This window comes from Lygodium microphyllum, chromosome 3 (genome assembly GCF_053477565.2).
Source record: "Lygodium microphyllum isolate KBCC chromosome 3, Lygodium_microphyllum_v1.1.10, whole genome shotgun sequence".
NCBI classification, from domain to species: Eukaryota; Viridiplantae; Streptophyta; class Polypodiopsida; order Schizaeales; family Lygodiaceae; genus Lygodium; species Lygodium microphyllum.
Genome location: NC_141137.1, coordinates 114,466,108 through 114,485,461, shown reverse-complemented (window position 1 = coordinate 114,485,461; position 19,354 = coordinate 114,466,108). Strand labels below are relative to the sequence as shown.

Sequence of the window (19,354 nt, the reverse complement as noted above, 5' to 3'; positions counted from 1 at the left end):
TTGCAAAGGCACAACTAAGAAATTTCTACGTTCAACGTAATCACCAATTTTAATTTCTAAGTCGTGCATTTCTTGTGTTCCATTGTATCTAGTGCCTAAGAATGCAGCCTTAATGCGATAATGAGTAGAAATAGTACGTAATTTCAATTCTTTGATCAATTTTGCAAAAACAAAGTCGTGTTGCTCCCATGCACAAGACATTTCATCGTTAATAAAGAATGGGGATTTGGCATACCTGGTAAAGTATCTGAAGTAGTACCGATATCGTCATTGTCTTCTGTGAAATATGGCATTTCTTCATGGTCTTCGTCTTCTATCACTCCCAAATAGTTGATGTGAGTAGTTAGCTTTTTGGATTGACAATTCGCCGCTAGATGTCCAGGTTGATGGCATTTGTAACAGACTATGGATTGGTAATAGCAGAAAGTTTAGGAATGGTGGGATTTGGTTGGAAAGATGGCTTAGGATTTGGATTTGTATTTGATGGCAAAGTAAGGGGTCGTGTCCAAGATTTACGGAATGAAGATGGAAGGAACCGATTTTGATTGAATCTTCAAAAATTTGAATTGAATTGTTTTGAACCGAAGTTACCATTAGTTGGGAATTGTTGTGGTCGCTTCTCTCGTCCTCGAATTTTGTCTTCAGCATCATGGGCCAAGGAAATTGCATCTTCGAGAGTCATTGGCTTGAACATGTTCACCTCTGCATAAAAATGACCAAGTAAGCCAAACATAAACTTGTGTTTATGGTTTGCCTCAGGTACATCTTCGAGCATTCAAAGTTGTAATAAAGCATTCCAAAAATACTCGTTATATTGTGAAATAGGCTCGCGATCCCTTTGTTGCAGAAGATCCCACTGTTTGATTGCTTTTTCATGGAATTGGGGTGGAAGAAAATTTTGCAAAAATTTCTTTTGGAAAGTTTCCCAAGTAGTAGGACAATCAATGCTTTTGTGGACAACAGTCCACCATAGGAATGCTATGTCCACTAAATGATTAGTGACACACTTAATTTTGTCTTTCTCAGCATACTATTCTTCATGGAAATAATCATCAAATTGATTGATAGAAGAAAGTACAGTCTTTCCATCACGTGACCCATTGAAAGTACGAAATTTGAAATTTATTTTACTTATCTTTGTTTCTTTCCAAATAAATTACGTTTCAAGTGTCACATCGATCGTATGTCATATAATATCTTCAGATTGCGATCCATCTTGGTCGGCAGTAGATCGTTGCAAACTGGCCAATTAAGCTTGCAAAGTTTGATGTGCTCTTCGTTCCTCTTGAAGTTGCATCATAATTGAACCAGTTTTTGCTCCATCATTGGTTTCGGTAAAAAATCACCTTCGGCCATAAAATATTCCATGGTTTGATCAGACATCCTACAAAATTTCAAACAACCTCACACACTCAAAATCTTGTTAGCGAGATGAGCATAGCTCAAAGTCGAGTTTACAAGGCTTATTTCTCTTTTTTTTAAAATGGATTTTTGCAATATTTCTTCTTTGCAGATGCTGAAGTTGATGTCACGATCTTCTTCCAAGCGTATACCTCGTCCGTGTAGACTACGTATACAGCAATCTGCTTGATGGATATTATCTCTCTCACTGTGTCACTACATGTGTCAAAGAGAGAACTAGGGAAAGAGAAAGATGAGAGAGAAGACTGCAGAAGAGAGAGAAGAAGAGTGATGAGGAGAGAGAAAGACTAGATTTGGAGAGAGAAATACAGGAAAGAGGGAGAAGCCATAGAAGCTGTGAGCAAGATGGGAGAGAAAGATTATAATTGTATTAATGTGTCAAAAAGATATGAAAATTTACATGTCCTCTCCTTTTATACCAATGTCAGTGTGACATGGCATAATATCAATATTATTTACACTAAATCCTTATTCCCAACTTCTTACAATCCATCCCTTCCTAAAAAAATTTGTCCTAAAAAACAAACCTAAAAAACTAGAAAAAGATGGATAGAACAAAGTACTACTCTGTTTTTACAGCTTTACAAATGGGAAATGAATGAAGTATGACCAACTATATGGACTGAGATTGACGAACTGAAGTAAGCCTCAGTTATATACATGAGCTGGAGTACTTCAAAAGTATATGGAGCCATAAAGTCTTCAACAAATAATCTCAAAACAAAGTAGACAGCTTGCTCTGTAAACAGACCCTGTTGAACCAAATCTGCCATAACTTCTAGTAGAAGTATCCAAATGAGACGTACCATATATCAAAATGAAGCTCTTGAAGAGTACTTTAAGCGCATGTAGATAGATTAATTCTGAAAATTAGGCACGATAAAAAACTATTCTAAAATAGTGTGCTGTCCTCATCCAGTCTGCATCATCACTAGCTCCATAATCAATAGGCTTCAACCACCACCAATGTATCCCTTAATAAAGGAAACTCATACAATATAGAATCAGGCCTCTAAGAAGCTTCTTCAGGTGGTAAACCTCTCCATTTGATCAAATATTCCACAATAGAACGAGATCAAAGCTTCTTCTCACCCTGACCTATAACAGCCTCTGGGATATACTGAATAAGACCGTCTTCATCAATAGGTGGAAGCTCATCAACTATATCCACTAGATCACCATAAAAGGGCTTGAGCTGACTAACATGGAAGACATTATGAATCTTTGTGGAAGAGGGAAGCTCTAGTCTGTATGCCAAATCTCCAATTCGCTTAAGGATCCGGTAAGGGCCATAAAACCTGTGGGCAAGCTTATTACTAGATCCATCTTTTAATGTAGAGTACTTGGACTTGGGCACCTTTAATAAAACCAACTCTCCTTCTTGGAACTCTAAAGGCCTCCTCTTCTCATCAGCATACATCTTCATTTGATCTTGAGCCTTCCTTCGATTCACCTTACATTGTTGAAGAAGGGTTTGCATTCTTTCTAACTCTTCCTTCCCATGAGGATTGATCTTTTTATTAAAGATGACTGTGGGTAAGGGCACCTTGTAACCATACAAAGCCTCAAAGGGTGAAAATCCTATAATAGCATGAGTAGAATTGTTATAAGCAAACTCAGCCAAGTGTAACCAAGAATCCCATGAAGTTTGGACACCATAGCAAAAATGGCGAAGATAAGTCTCCAACCATTTATTGACTCTTTCTATCTGTCCATCAGTTTAAGGATGATAAGCCATTGATGGAGCCAATTTAGTGCCCATAGATGTAAATACCGCCTACCAAAAGTTACTCATGAAGTTTGAGTCTCTATCATGGACAATCACTTGCGGTAATCTATGTAATCTAAAAATATGCTCCATAAACTAACTGGCCACTTGAGAAGCAATAAATGGAATCTTGGTTGGAATAAAATGGGCTGCCTTGGTGATTCTGTCTACCACCACATACGAGCTCTCTTAAGCTCATCAAGCAAAACATCAATCATGGGTATCGGATACCTGTTCTTCACTGTGATCTTATCAAGATCCCTACAGTCAATGCACATTCTGAAAGATCCATCTTTCTTTTTTACTAACAAGACTAGAGATGCATAAGGTGAAGAGCTTGGTTCAATGAATCCCATCTCAAGAAGTTCCTTGATTTGCTTGGCTACTTCCTCTCGTTCACACTTCGATAATCTGTAAGGTGGCTTATTGATTGTCTTTGAGTCAGGTTCCAAGTCAATGGGGTAATCTACTGCTCTCTTAGAAGGCAATGAAGTAGGTACCTCAAACAAATCTCTATACTCCTCAAGAAGAGTTGTCAAGGCTGGATGGTTTGCTGAATTGTTGGTTTGATCTTGTATTTCTTTATTCAAATGCAAAACAAATATTTGTGAGTGCCTCTTGTACTCCCTTTTGAGTTGTTGAATGGTAATAAGCTGAAAATCTGATCTACTAGGAATTTCCTGTAAATGGATAAGCTGTCCATTGAAGATAAACTCCATATACAACCGTGAGAAATCCATAGTGATCTTGCCTAATATCATCAACCAATCACAATCAAGTACAATGTCTATAGGCCCCATTTCCAGAGTGATCAGGTTTACCTTTGCTTCAAAATTTTCAGCCAACTATAAAGAAACCCGTGGACATATATGTGTGTTGATTTTCTCTTCACCATTGGCCAATTGAACTCTAATGGGCTGCTGTAAATCTGTGGGAATACAATTCAGCTTGTCCATGATAGACTTATTCACAAAACTATGAGTACTGCCACTGTCTATCAGAATGAACACTGGCTTTCTACATATGCTTCCCTTCATATGGAGTGTATTAGGGCTCTTAGATCCTGTCCAAGTATCCATAGAAATAGAACAATTAGTGGCAGCAAGCGGCTTATAACAAGTCCCACCTGGATCAAACGGAACACTTCCACCTGGATCAAAAGGAAAAGAGTCAGCTGGATCATAAAAATACTCTTGCCCAATTTCTTCCTCAAGATCATCATTTTTAGCATTAAGTGCAATTGCATTAGCTTCATCCATGTCATCTTCAAAATCCTCAAAAACTAACATACTCTGAAGCTTGGGTTTGACATTTTTATATACACACTTTGAGGCATGATTAGGTGTATACTTTTTCCCACACTTCAAACATAAGCCTTTCTCCTTCCTTTCTTTATAAAGATCCATAGGAATAGATTTAGGATTCGTATTGGTTGAAATGGATTTAGGCTTGTTGTCCCCTTGTTTGAAATCAACTCTTGGACTGTTTGATGTCCTGAAATTGCTTTGAGGTCTAGAAGCATTAAATGGAGGATAAGTTGGTATCCGTAAGCTCCCATTTGGCACATGATTGCTGCCATAAGTGTTACCAACTTGCCCTTGCTTAAAAACAGTCCTTGGCTGTCCAAAACCAAGCTGAAATGAAGATTATTTTCTATACTTTCTTCCATAGCGCTCCGCAAGCTCAATAGACTTAAGGAGAGAAGTAGGATTTTGTGCCATAACATCAGCTGATAAAGATGGCTCTAAACCATACATAAACTTATGGAGCTTAGCCTCATCACTGATGCTTTCCACATACATGATCAGGTTGAGGAATTGTACTCTCTTACACTTAGGCCCCTTTGTTCCAAACCATACCATCTCTGTGCTAATTTCTCTTTCTCAAGAGGGGAGATAAATACTTCAGCCATAAGTGCCTTGAAAGCTTCCCAATTCTCTACAAGTATGTTTTCTTTTTTTATATACCTCCACCAAGTATGGGCAAATCCCTCCAAATGCAAGGAAGCAAAATGAATCTTCATGTCATCAGTTTTAGGGAATATGTCAAAGTAGGATTCCATCTTAGAGGTCCACTCCTCTAAATCAGATGGTGAAGATGACTGACCGTTAAATTTAGCTAGAACAATCTTGTCCTTTAGCTCTCTTTCATGAAATGGTTGCTCTCCCAAAATAGGCTGATCATGATTACCATGTATGGAACCCCCCAAATTGAGATAGAAATCTCCCAACAAGTGGTTGAGAACTACTATGTAATCTTCCTGTTGGTAGAGAACCCCTAGGAATTTGAGTATTCAACCCAAAAGCTTGAGAATTAGCTCCATTCAAATTGCCCAAATAGTCATCATGCCATTCTGAAGCCTCTCCTACTTCATACTAGCTATTTGGGATGCCTCTTCTTCCAATAATCCCATGTCCATGACCATTTTGGTTAGATGGTTGAAGTGGGACTAAAGGCTCACTGTTTGAATAAGCTTTCTCCTTACCTTTTTTTTATCCCATTTGCATTTGCATCCATTGGGAGAATTATGCCATAAGTTGAGCATTAGATTCCACTAACTTATCAATAGAAGCCTTTATTTGAGTCATTGAATCCACCAACTTCTCAATGGAAGACTTTGTTTGATCAGTAGACAAAACCATTTGCTCCATTCTTGATAAGATGGTCTCATGTCATTCCCTATGTCATTGTTCATGGACGCACAAAGTATTATTAAGTATACTCACTTTTCCTTGTTGTTGAGGCTCTTCAAGGCTCTCTTGAGGTGTATTATCCAACTTGGAATCCCTGATTTGTTGAGCATAATCTTCCTGGACCTTATTTTTACCCTTATGTCCTGTCATAATAGTGTAGTCCTATAGTACCCTCTGTTAGAAAAACAGCTATAACTTTTGCTAGGGAACTCCAATTTCAAAACTTTTTAGTTCAAATCGAAGCCAAGAATTCCCTCTTCGAGATGAGCTATAGCATGCTATAATAGATTTAGGACGGGAAATTATGAAGCTGGATTTCTGAGCCTGAACTGTCCATGCCTACACCCTATCTAAACCTGTAAGTGCCCTGTTTTGACCTTGTAAGGCAAGATAGTAACCCCAAATGGTTACCAAACCCTATAGAAGACTGGATAGGACCTGTAGGTACCCTGTAGTACCTGCACCTATACTTCAGTAAAGAAGGGTGTGCCTGTAACCAATTGTAAATACCCTATAAGTGCCTTGTAAATTTCCTATTTTACCCTATTTTGAACCTGTGGGTACTTGAGCCTTTGGAAAGTCTTCAATCTTCAACTCTCCACTCATTGTACCTATGTGAAGGATAAAATGGCATGACATGCTCCCTACACGGGCTCCGAATCACCGGGAGCTAGGCAAAGTTTCCCCCCGGTCAGTTGGTTGCACCCCTTTGGGATCTTTGATAGTGAGGGAGGGTCACCTCTCTTTTGTCCCACTATCTCCCCGGCATCCACCTTTTTTCTTGGTGGGTATATCAACATGGCAGTAGCTAGTAATCTAATCAATCAGTATGAGATGCATTTTTGAAATATTCATTCAGCCTTTCATGAGATGCAATTGAATGGAATCTTGAAAGTTTGGATAGGAGAAGGGTCTTACCAATGCAATTCAGAGACTCACTAATTGCTAGTACTTACTCTTTTACAATATTTCAGCTTGGGTAAAAAAAAAATTCAGCCAATAAATGGATTAGAGTGAACAAGCTTATCAATCAATAGATTGAATCAATGGGATTCAATTGTTATGCTGGAAATTTCAGATTGAAGCCTCTAATTCACTGATTGGAACTATTATGCATAAAACAAGAATTGCATTCATGAATGGATTGATTCAAGCAAAGGTTGGCTGAAATTTGATGGATATTATTCAATTCTTTAATCTCTCAATCAAATGGATTAAGCCCAAAAATTGGATTAATGAGAGAGATTAAGAATTGCAGAAGAGTACCTTTGACATGGTTGATGATGACTTGATCAATCTTCATATGCTTGATAAAGCCTCCGGTTGTTCAATGTTGCTAAAATAATCCCCAAGGCTTGTGTATTCAGTACTTAAGAACAATCTTGAAGCTTCAAATGCTTGAAATTGAGGCATTAAACCCGTTTCTCCCAAATTTTTACTCCATGGAAGCTCTTGAGCTTCAATCTTTGACCATTTTGTGCTTAATCCTTGCAATTTGTTGAAGAATCCTTGCTAAAATGATCCCATGGCCTAAAAAGATGAAGAATCTTAAAGAAATTGTTGAGAAATGAAAGCTCAGGTCGAAGCTTTCATGGTTGCCATGGAATGTTCATCTAGGGTTTAGGAAGAGGCTGAAGAACCTTGAATAGAGCTGAATCCTTCCATTTCACTGGTGGTTTTTACTTGCCAAACATCACGGAGAGTGCCAAGGGCTGAAGCTGAAGTATCCACTGCAGGGAACATGTTGGAATCAGCCGAAAATTGCGCTGCAATTTTTGGGGTTGTTCCTTGCTCCATTGCTGAGCCAATCTGAAGCAAACAAGTACTCATTCTATAGATATTGAAGCAAGGGATCTATTCCAGGAGGTGCTTGGCCCCCAAGAAGATCAGAGGTTTGAGAGATATGAGCAAATCTTGATGATGAACTTCCATGAAACCTACAAAAAACTCCAAGAAATGAGAAAGAGAACTCCCTCGTTTTAAAGTAACCACAGTTTGTTCCCAAACTAAGCCCGGTTAACTCTCCTTTATCCTAATTACCTCCAATTTTGCATGAATTTTGATGGCGACCTGTCATTTAAGCCATCCTCCGCCATATCTGACCTTGGATATCTCCAGATGTAGTCTGTTACTGACTGTAGATTATCTGCAACACTCCACTAGTCACTGTCTTGTACAATTTTTATCTGAAATTGATTTTGATAGAGGAAAATAGGACTGAAAATAGAAGAAAAAGAATGGATCAAAGACCAATGCTCTAATACCACTTGTCAAAGAGAGAACTAGGGAGAGAGAAAGAGGAGAGAGAATACTGTAAAAGAGAGAGAAGAAGAGTGACGAGGAGAGAGAAATACTAGATTTGGAGAGAGAAAGATAGGAAAGAGGGAGAAGCCATAGAAGCTATGAGCAAGATGGGAGAGAAAGACTGTAATTGTATTAATGTGTCAAAAAGATATGAAAAATTACATGTCCTCTCCTTTTATACCAATGTCAGTGTGACATGGCATAATATCAATATTATTGACACTAAATCCTTATTCCCAGCTTCTTACAGCACTGGTGTGAACAAAGACTTGCAGGAACTACGAAACTAGTTCGAAAGTATTTCAGTATAAACAACCTCTATAGTAAAGATTGGAATTGAGTCTTTCAGCCTTAGTGAAGCTAAAAAGCTTTAGGATTTAGATAATATGAATTTTAACTTATTCGTGGATTCTGAGGATGATGGCAACTTTTGAACGGCAATGGTGGTGATCAGTACCATGCTGCAACCGCCGATTGTGGAATCTTTAAGGCCTTAAGCTTTTAAAGCTTTTTCTTTAAGCTTACAAGCTTAATCTTGATGAAATTGCTTGCATGTTTCTGAGAAATAGAAGACTTAACAAAGGAACTTGAGAAGTGGTCTTCCATCGTCAGAGACTGGCGTCAGAGACTGGTCCTTCGCGATCCAACAGCGTAGCATGGGATTTTTCACTGCCAAGAACACGCTGGTATTGACGGATTGCCATGAGACTGACTATAGAGCTCAATCATTCCAGGAGCTTCGCCTTTACGCAAGATGGTAACAAATTGAAAGGCCTCAATCTCAGCTTCGCTTTGATACCACTGATGTGCAGATCGGATGTTGTATGCGTACGTAGTGAGTGTCGGAATGTCCCCAAGAACAAAAGAACTCTACTTTTGCACAAAAAACAAGAGAGAAGACTTGCACGACATGAGCCAAAAAGACTAATTGCGTATAATCTCCCCCCATGCCTTGTGTGACACTCCACAAAGTATGTATTTAATATATTATTCATCTCCAAGCTCAAAAAATAGCCCAAATTTACAATTAGCATGCTTTAGCTTTTGTGTTTGCTTTTGTCCAAATAAAGAATAAAGCAGTTGGATGCCCAAAGAGTCGGGTTGTGCCCAAATACAATGTCCAATAACAAATATTTAAATCGTGCACCCATGCGCATACAAAATAATAAATATATGTCAAGCACTTTAATAAATAAGCACATCAAAATAAATATTAGTGCCATGCCTAAGATGCGTACCCATTAAAAATGATAATTTCTTGTAAGTAACTTGAATACACGCTATCATCCAGTGCTTCCCAACGCCACTGTTGCCTGCTCTACACATCAACTGAAGCATTCACAATTGTTAAAAAAATAATAAAATTAAATCGACAAAAGTGAATACCTAGCAGTCTTCAGCTACAAAATAAATAAATTGGTTAGAACTCAATCCTAGCCTTAATTTATTACGAATGCGCACTCCAAACTCATAAACGTCCATTAATTTAAATATGTATTTTGCAGAATCACCCGCTATTGAATCACCCACTTGCACATTAAATTAATGAGACGTCCAAAAAAAGGACAGGCATCCCCATCGACTTTTTGCACAAGGAATCCACCTTGTGTATGAGCCTTGGTAATAAATATAATTTTACGAAATCCACTACAAAACCTCACGGAATCCACCGTGGAATATGCCTCCTGGCATCAGTATTATTTGTGCAAAGATTGATATATTGCTATCACTAAAGCTTTTGGACTAAAGTGTTGGTTTGAGGTATCATCTTAGACGTGTTATTTGACTAAGTTATCATCTTGGTCACAAGGTTGCAAGTTTGAAAGTAATAGTGTAGTTGTACAGAAATTGAAGCAAAGGTTATTTGCAAGTGATACTAGATATAGTTTGATTTCTCACTTACATACTTCTCTTGCATATAGTTTCTTTTGTCTCTCATCATTAAGTCATAATCTTTAAACCCCAATCCTTTAGGTCTAACACTTTATCCTCTCCTTTCCCCTCCCTCCCTCACCTCCCCCTCCCCCCCAAAAAACAATAGATGAGCAAAGATGTGGTATTTGATGAGATGAGCATTTGATATGCTGTTGAGAAATAGATCACTGTAGATGTTCAAAAAAAGTGGTTGCAAAATATATGTGTCTATAGTCATAGACATTGAGTGGGCTAGAAGATTCCTCTTCTAGTAGGTCTACTAAGAGACCATGGAGTGGCAAGTTTTGTACAAATAGTATTCCTGCAAGTGCAAATCATGTATCACAAAAGGAAAAAGAAAAAGTGATTAAGCCATTTGGTGTGCCAAATGATTTTGTAGGCTATTCATATATAGATTGTGAGTCTAATGGCTTAAATCAGAATATGAATGGGGAGTTTTGTATTCCAATTGTTCATACATCTAGTAGAAAGAAAACTAGGGCTAATGTAAAGGGATTGCAAAGTGCTTCGCAAGTACACAGGTCAACAAGAGTGATGTATCATGTGAATAGATTGACATATGATGGTTATGTTGCTCACCATTATGCATATATAGCAAATGTTATAAAATTAATTGAGCCCACTTGTTTTGTGAAAGCTATTAGTCATGTGCATTGGGAGAAAGCCATGGATGGAGAAATGGTTGTATTGAATGTAAATTAAACTTAGGATTTTGTGCCACTACTTCGGTAAAAGAAATCTATAGACTACAAGTGGGTTTAAAAAGTAAAACATAATGTAGATGGAAGTGTGAGTAGGTACAAAGAGAGATTGGTTGTCAAAAGTTATGCACAAACTTATGTGATTGATTGAGGAGACACTTGATCTAGTGGCAAAGATGGCAATCTTAAAGCTACCGTTGTAGTGGTTGTAGCAGCAAAATTTTGGGTCTTACAAAGTCTTGTATGGGCTAATATATGCATCGAGAGCATATCATGACATGATAGCACAGTATCTTGTCTCTATTGATTTTCATGTTGGAAATGTAGATCACTCACTTTATAGGCATTAGAGTGATAGGGGCATTGTTGTGATTACATTGTATGCAGATGATTTGATTGTTGGGCGTGATAATATGGAAGAAGTGGAGCATGTGAAAAGTATTGTCAAGCACAAATTTGACATGAAAGATTTAGGAGATCTAAAGTACTTTAATGGCATTGGGGTGATAAGAACATCTAAGGGGATATGGCTCTCATAAATACCACACATCTTGGATATGTTGACAAAGTTTGATATGGTTGATTGTGAGCCAATCTTAGTACCACTTGATCAAAATGTGAAGTTAAGTGCTAATGTGGGTGAGGTATTGGAGGATTCCATAATGTAGATGAAGATGGTGTGAAGTTTAATCTTCACTACCATCACTAGGTTAGATTATAACTACATACTTCGCCTGGAGAGTAGATTTATGCAAGTTTCTCGTCAGCCTCATTTGGATAGTGTGAGAGGTATCTTGTGGCACCTTAAGGCCACATTGAATTACGTTGTCTTTTATGAGGTTGATCTGGTGGTGTAATTATTTGGTTACACTGATGCAGATTGGGCAAATTGTGTGTCTAACAAAAGGTCCACCACTGGGGCTATGCATTTTCTTTTGGGAGTGGGGCTATGACTTGGAGCAATAAGAAACAGCCTATTATTGCATTATTGAGTACAAAGGTAGAGTACAAGGGTGTTGCTATGGCAACATGTAAGGTAGCTTGGATGTTAAAGCTACTTAATGATTTGGGGATGCACATAGATAAGAGAATTCTCATTGACTGCAATAACATGAGCAACATCCAGTTGGTGAGGAGCCTAGTGTTTCATATACGCATGAGACACATTGAGGTCTATTACCATTTCATCAAAGAGTGGGTCTTTTTGGTAGGTGACATTGATCTCACATATATGAGCATAAAGGAGCATGTTGCAGATATTTTCGCCAAGGCCCTAGGAGCTAAAAAGGTTCAAAGATTAAAAAAACTTACTTGGATTACAAGTCATGGAGTTGAGCTTGAAGAGAAGTGTTAAGATGTCAAGATCAACACAAGTTGAATCTCACGTAGTACCTAGATGACCATTTCTACATTCATATCACTGGCATGGTTGGTACTTGCATCTGCATATGTTTCCAATGATACTTTACAACTAGGACATTAGTTAGTCTACCTACCCAAGTTACAAGATATCTATCTAGTCATCTTTCTAGTTGGCGTGTTCATACCATGGATTGCTCGTATATTATCTACTAATAACTTTTAGTGTGAACCTTGAACCATTGGTTCACACTAATGTGTTCACATTATTGATCATTTTCCCCTTGAGCACCTCTCTTTTATCTACTTAATGGTTTTAAGGTTCATAGTTGGAAAGACCATACTAAGTTTGAGAAACACATTTGTAATGTGTAGGATGGAATGTAGGGATTGCAGTGACACAATATGAATAGCCTTGAACTACAAGGAAGTCAATGTTTAATGTATGCATCAAAATCCACACTTTGTTTTCAAACACGACTGTAATACATTAGCATAAAGCTCTCATTGTGTTCTAGCTCTTGGAATTTATTTAGAAAGCTCTCACAATCCCTAACTGAGGACTTCAATACTCTAGAAGGGAGGTAAGGGAGTACGATATTGCCTATTGCCTCCACTCTTGGAGATTGGCTGCAATAATCCAAAGGGAGGGCTCATCAAGCATATAGGTATCTTGTCGGTGTAGAGACTCGCAAGCTTTACATACACACCTCCACAATTCCAAACTCTAGATGCATGCTAGTCCAAGAGCAGACATGTGCACAAGATATTATTGGTTAATTGTGGATGACAATATAGGAGGCAAGTTGCACAATCACAATATCTCAAAGTTGGAGATGTGGATATGGTGAAAGACTAAGAGAGGGATAGATTGTAGGGGCACCACGAGGGTTGAGAAAGTAAGTAGCTATAAGAGGGGGGGTTGTGTGAATATGAAAGGGCCTAGCGAAAAGCAAATATATACGTGGGAGATGCTTGCATCTAAGCTAATCCTAGCCTTCTCATTGTGGAGAAGATTATCAACATTCTAGGTTTGCTATCCAAGCCATTTGATTGGCTCCAACATAGTAATTAGGATAAGTAAATTGCAAGAGAAGTGGCAAGGCATAGGCATAGGGAGTAAGATCATGGCATTACTAGAGAGGTATTCAATATCCATAGCCAAGAGCTTCTGTTCAGGAGGCACCGCATACCTAGCTAGGTGCGGTTGGGGGCAGAGCTCCAGTGGCACCCTGCAGGCTGCCCCCAATTGCACCTGCTAGGTATGCGGTCCCTCCCTCACCCCAGCTCACGATGTCGTTGTAATTCACAATGTGGGTCCTGGGAGTTAAGAGTGAACTTGTCTAAAATTTCCTGTGTAAATACATATCACAGACTAGTCTACTGAAGGTAACTCAGACATGCATTTAGATGAGTTACCATAATAATGTAGGGTGCTTCACTGTATCATTTTCCTTTATGGAGCTGACATGTGCGACGGGTTAGAACAGGTGATAGGTTAGGTCGTGTACATGCACATATTTGGCAGCTTCCGATGAGATCTCCAATAGGCCCATCTCTCTTTGATGCAGAAGAGCAATCAGAGATCCATGCCATTGGCAAGGAGGTATAGACATGTCACATCAGTAACTTGTTGACGCCCTTACAAAGAGATGGTCTGATCGAGATATAGGCTGTTTCAGTAGTTTGTTTAATTCTAGATTGTTTTACTGGATAACAACAGCTGAGGTATTGTATGTTGCATCACGTTTTGAAAGTTTGTGAAGGTGATGGCTTAAGAATGTCCATTGTAGATTATATTGGTTTAACATTTCACTGGATCTTTTATTATGTTCTAATTTGTTTTACTGGATAGCAATGTTTAATTAGCATATGTTGCAGAAAGTTTGTGAAAAAGATAGCTTAGAATGTCCATTGTAGTATTATGTTGGTTTGATTTTTCACTTGGTCCAACGCAGCTTTTAAGTGGCAATCTAGTTTAGTAAAGTAGCTCAGCACCTTTTCATTCAGAAAATGGAATTCAATTGAGACATCTTGAAAAAATTTAGATACAAGAATTCGTAGGCATTGCTCAATCAAACACTCTAGCGAAGAGCTTCACATCAAACTTTTAAAGCCTCTCCCACAGCAGAGGCAAGCTCTTTCACTTCGGTTTTGATAGCTTCCACTAGTGGCCAGTCAATGTATCCCTTCTCATCATTGGTAGGATCTCTGCCATACCATACTTGGGTGTTCCAACCTCCTTGATTTAGTTCCTGGCCTGTGCCAAGTAATTCTGGAAGATTGGCATTTGCAAGATAGAGCACCCCATATGCCACCAACTCCGCTGTACCATCTTCTATATATTCAATACCCTGCTCAAAACAAAACCAAGCTTTGTTAAGAAAACATTATATAGCTTATTAGTTCCAAGTACCATCATGTTTTCTCTTCGTGTACAGTTGCAAGTGAATGAACCCACCATAGCTGCAATACATTTTGACTTTTAACATGGTATCAAAGCCATGTCTCTTGTCTAATATTTCTATTGATCACCCTCAGTTTCATCAAGCTCTGCAGCTCCTCTTGCATTCTGAAACCTCCTCACTACCACGTAGCCTTCTATCCTCTGCATTCTCTGGCCTCACCAGTACCATAGCTAAATAGCCCTTCATCTTCTATCCATGCATCACCACTCTCACTTCAGTCCAGCAGTAAAAATCTCCTCACAGTTTGAGCTGCACAAAGCTGAAGTTCGATATCTCTTCTCAGAGGACTAGCATTGATAAATCTGCAGGAACCTACCAATGAGTACTACCACTACCGCTCAGCTTGTGTGAGCATAATAGCAGCAAGAACAACTAAAAGACCTGTTTGAAACCAATTTACACAAGTGGTCTTCGGTCTCTAGACACATTTTTTACTTGAGAGTTGCTAAGGTAATGCCGGAGACTGTTGGTCTTGAAAACAACACTGCAAACAGTGTCAATTGAAGTGGCACTGACACTTCATATTTGAGCTCATGAGGATTGTAATAACTTGACACTCAGCTACTGCAAACAGTGTCGATTGAAGTGGCACTGACACTTCACATTTGAGATCATGAGGGCTGTAATAACTCGACACTCAGATACTGCCTGTAGATGGCCTGTTATAAGCAGGAACAGGATATACTCACACCTGCCTTTACATGGAAACTGTGCCAATCTAGTCTACAGCCACTTCCTTCCCATTTGACTGGTAGCATCGCAATGAAATTCCTGTCCTCAACCTCTTCCAGGTTTCAGCCTCAAATGAAGGAGTTCTAAGGGTAAAGATTCTTCTATATCAGTTCTCATCAGATCTTCCCAATACTGAAATCATATACTGCAGATTTGGAAACAAAAAACTTCACCATTATAACCACATTGGTACAAGCCTCACTGCCCAAACCTTTCAAATTACTTCTTGACAAAACCGTACACTATATTTCCTTCAGCTGATGAGTAACTCAGTAAGGAGTGTTTGAGTGCTAGTAACACACCTGTTCAGGAGTCAAACCTCCATTGATCATTAAGGTTCCTTTGAAATATTTGCGGAAGTAACGGAATACATCAGTTTCAAAGTTTGGTTTGTCCAGTTTCATAAACCTATAACAAACAGAAAAACTCTTCAGAGAAAATCTTGAAAGAGAATGTGTAGTGTAGTTATTATGAAGACCTGCAGGTTATCTTTCGTTAATTATGATTATGAGGGCTAGATGGCATATGCTATTGAACAAAACAAGCAGCCAAAACATTCCTTGGAAGTACAATCTAAAGCATTTGGCAGGTCTTACTTGTAGTAAGGATCATAATTCAAGCTAGAGATACAGACATAAGCCAGGTTCCGTTTCTCAAGCTCGGGGCCCAAGTATGCTAGCTGTGCAAGCGAGTCATCCTCTGGCTCTATCAAATCACTGAATGTAACACCTTGCTGGAGCTTGATGCCAACTTTGTCTGCTCCTATTGCCTCCACACATGCATCCACCACCTTCACAGGAAAACTCGTGTTAAGTTTGCAGTAAATTCAAGCTCCTAACCATTGTTGAAGATTTTGAGAAACAATGGCAAGTCTCAACAAGAAATTAAAATCAGCAAAGGTGAAGAGAATACTAGAAACAAAGATGTGCATGTGGACACACACACTGGTGAACGCATGCATGCATAACTTACCTCAAGTACAAAGCGAGCTCGATTCTCTACACTACCACCATATTGATCAGTGCGAATATTGGTCTTCTTCGCCAGGAACTCTTGAAGCAGATAGCCATTCCCTATATACACAGTGGGGCAGAATTTACAAGGCAGTGACCTTGCCACTGCTAATGAAAAGGATTGAACTTCAAGCTTCAAATCATATCAGGGTAGTAAGTGCTTAACTCACCTCCATGCAGTTCTATACCATCAAAACCTGCTTCCAATGCTCGTTTAGAAGCAGTGGCAAATGTAGCTACTACTTGAGGGATCTCCTCTGTCTCAAGAGCTCGGGGGACCTCATATGGAGCCTAGTTCACAAAGAGCAGATGAGCAATCAGGAAAAGCAACATAAGAAAAACACAACATCCAAAAAAAGGCTTAGAAGTATCATCAATAGTTACCTTCCCTCCCATGATGTGCACACGACCTTCCATTTTTACTGCTGAAGGTGCAATTGGAGTCATGTTGTTAGGTAGAAGAGAAGAATGTGAAACTCTACCAGCATGCATGAGCTGACAAAAGATGTATCCTCCTTTAGCATGAACTGCTTGGTTGACAGCTTTCCAGCCTTCAATATGAGCATCAGTGTATACTCCAGGGGCACGGATGTATCCTCTCCCTTCATGAGAAGGAGCAGTGCCTGCAAATCAATTGTTGATGCGGAACATTTTTAGGAACAGGTACATAAACCTTTTAACCTCGATGATTTGCAAGGTTTGTACTGGACTTGATGCAGGTTTTTCATCATAAGATCCTAATTTAGATGCTGATTGTGGCCACCACGAAAACACAAACCAAGGATCAAACTCATACGATAATCAACCCACAGTAGATCCAACTGGACCATGAAACCCATTGGCACCATAAAATCCTAGTTTGAAACCCCTTTTGTTCTGTTATGCCCCCTTCTATTCTGAATTTAATTGTGTGACTAAACCTTGAGCTTTGTGAAAACTTACAGTGCAAATGTGAATGCCATTGTTCACTATGAATCACTGAGCTCTACCTGTGCACAACTAGGTTCTACAAAAGGGACAAAGTTTTCTGGACTTTCTATTCGCTATTTTTGTTTGGAGTGAGATGAGCTGATTCAATGAGAAAATGAAAGATAAAAGACTAACCTTCTGAGATAAGGAGGCCGCCTTTGGATGCACGCTGCTCGTAATAGCGCCGGTTGATCTCTCGTGGTGCTTCTGTGACCGGGTCATTTCTAAGACGGGTCATGGGGGCCATGACCACGCGATGTTTGAGATGCAGCTTCCCGCACGTAACAGGCTCCAAGAACCTCTCGTAATCCATGTTGGCTCAAGCTTTCTTCAAAAGCGACGCATCGAGTTGGGTCACAAGAGACCAGGTAAGTGAGGTCAAACGGGATAAGAAATGAGCAACAGGTGGACACTGGATTGAAATTGAGTAAAGAGATGGGTCACAAAAAACATAACCCACGAAGGAGAGAGAACAAGCTTGCTCTTTTAGAGAAAAAAACAAACTCACACTCTCTCTCACTCTCATTCTCACTCACTCTCTCTCTTTCTCTTTTATCAGATGCATCCGGAGAGAGAGACACACACACACAATCTCTCTCTCTCTCTTTTGACACACACACACAATATCTCTCTCTCTCTCTCTCTCTTTTGGGGGGGGGGGGGGATGTTTGAACACAGATAAACGCATGACGAGAAACTGATTACCAACCTTCTCCTTCGGACAACTGAAGATCTCCTTCCTTCGAGGAGACCCTCACACACAAGCACACACACACACACACACTCTCTCTCTCTCTCTGTCTCTGTTTGGGGGGGGGGGGGATGATATTTGAAGAGATGAATCACGAGATGTATCCGGAGAGAGACACACACACACACAATCTCTCTCTCTATCTCTTCTCTTTTCGTCGGGGTCGGGGGGGGAACACAGATGAGCGCACGACGAGAAACTAATTACTAACCTTCTCCTTCGGACAACTGAAGATCTCCTTCCTTCTGGGAGACCCTCACACACACTCTCTCTCTCTTCTTCGGGGAGAGACACAGTCACACACACGCTCTCTCTCTATCTCTCTGGGGGAAATATCAGAAGAGATGAGATGTATCCGAAGAGAGAGGAAGAGAGAGAGACACACACACTCTCTCTCTAGGGGTACATATTTGAACAGAGCTAAAGCGTACGACAAGAAACTAATTACCAACCTTCTCCTTCGAGCACCTGATTTCTGAAGATCCTTCTTCGGCACGGCTGGGGAAATCTTACTACGCAAAGGACGACTGTCTGTGGCCGTAGAGGAGTGTACGAGTTCCCATTTTCGAGTGTCCTTATACTAGTCAGCAGTCGTGCCGGGAAAAAAATAAAATCATTATTATATCATTCCGCGCTTAAAATATTGTAATATGTTTTATTAGCATCTGATTGGTTGCGCTTCTCGGTCGTCCTAGCACCCCCGTCATCCTGGACGTCACCACTACATCACTCAAGTGCCTCAGTCGATCTCGTCACGGTTCACCCCTTTTTGATGATTTGATTTCACTTTCGTTTTGATGCCACTTTCGTTGCCTAAGAAGGGGGCGCTTTTACCGTCACACACGCGAGGCAGTCCGGCAAAAGCCTACATAATGGAACACTATAGAACTCTAGCGTTCTTTCATGCACAAGGATCCCTATCCAGCTTTGCTGCGAAGCAGGCAACAAGGAAGCGAAGCTATCGCACGGCAGCTTCGCTTCCCTATCGCACAGTAATTTTACTATCCTTGAGTGTAAAAACACCATATAATTCTTTTCTCACATATATGTTACCTCTCTCTCTCTCTCTCACTTTCTCCCCTCCCTCTCCCTTTTTTATCTCTCTCCTCTCTCTCTACAACACCCATCACTTCCTCTCTCCCCTACTTTCCACCTCTCCCTTCCTCCCCTTGTTTATCCCTCTCCTCTATTTGCAACCCCTCACACCACTTTAGCATCTCTCCTCTCTATTTTTACTCT

At 39.7% G+C, this 19,354-nt stretch overlaps 1 protein-coding gene across 5 annotated transcripts; it reads right to left on the bottom strand.

Annotated features, from left to right (window-relative positions):
* Positions 1-14,181: 14,181 nt before the first annotated feature.
* LOC148038785 (putative 12-oxophytodienoate reductase-like protein 2A) lies at positions 14,182-18,699 on the bottom strand. Of its 5 annotated transcripts, none has more exons than XM_087674628.1 (8): positions 18,568-18,699; positions 17,500-17,692; positions 16,780-17,018; positions 16,566-16,686; positions 16,355-16,455; positions 15,979-16,172; positions 15,685-15,790; positions 14,182-14,536 (listed from the first exon to the last, which is right to left on the bottom strand). In XM_087674628.1, exons 2-8 carry the CDS (start codon positions 17,675-17,677, stop codon positions 14,285-14,287), a joined length of 1,191 nt encoding a protein of 396 aa, XP_087530754.1. In that variant the 5' UTR covers positions 17,678-17,692; positions 18,568-18,699; the 3' UTR covers positions 14,182-14,284. The 5 variants fall into 5 exon arrangements, with proteins under 5 accessions (XP_087530754.1, XP_087530755.1, XP_087530756.1 ...); XM_087674629.1 differs by having other exon boundaries at positions 17,500-17,776; positions 18,568-18,695; XM_087674630.1 differs by having other exon boundaries at positions 18,584-18,668.
* Positions 18,700-19,354: the final 655 nt, after the last annotated feature.

Excerpts from the sequence above, each read along its gene's own strand:
- LOC148038785 (XM_087674628.1), bottom strand. The coding sequence starts at position 17,677 with ATGGATTACGAGAGGTTCTTGGAGCCTGTTACGTGCGGGAAGCTGCAT. Across the intron at positions 15,791-15,978 it reads AATTATGATCCTTACTACAA|GTTTATGAAACTGGACAAAC; the intron begins GTAAGACCTGCC and ends TGTTTGTTATAG. Across the intron at positions 14,537-15,684 it reads GAGGTTTGACTCCTGAACAG|GGTATTGAATATATAGAAGA; the intron begins GTGTGTTACTAG and ends TGTTTTGAGCAG.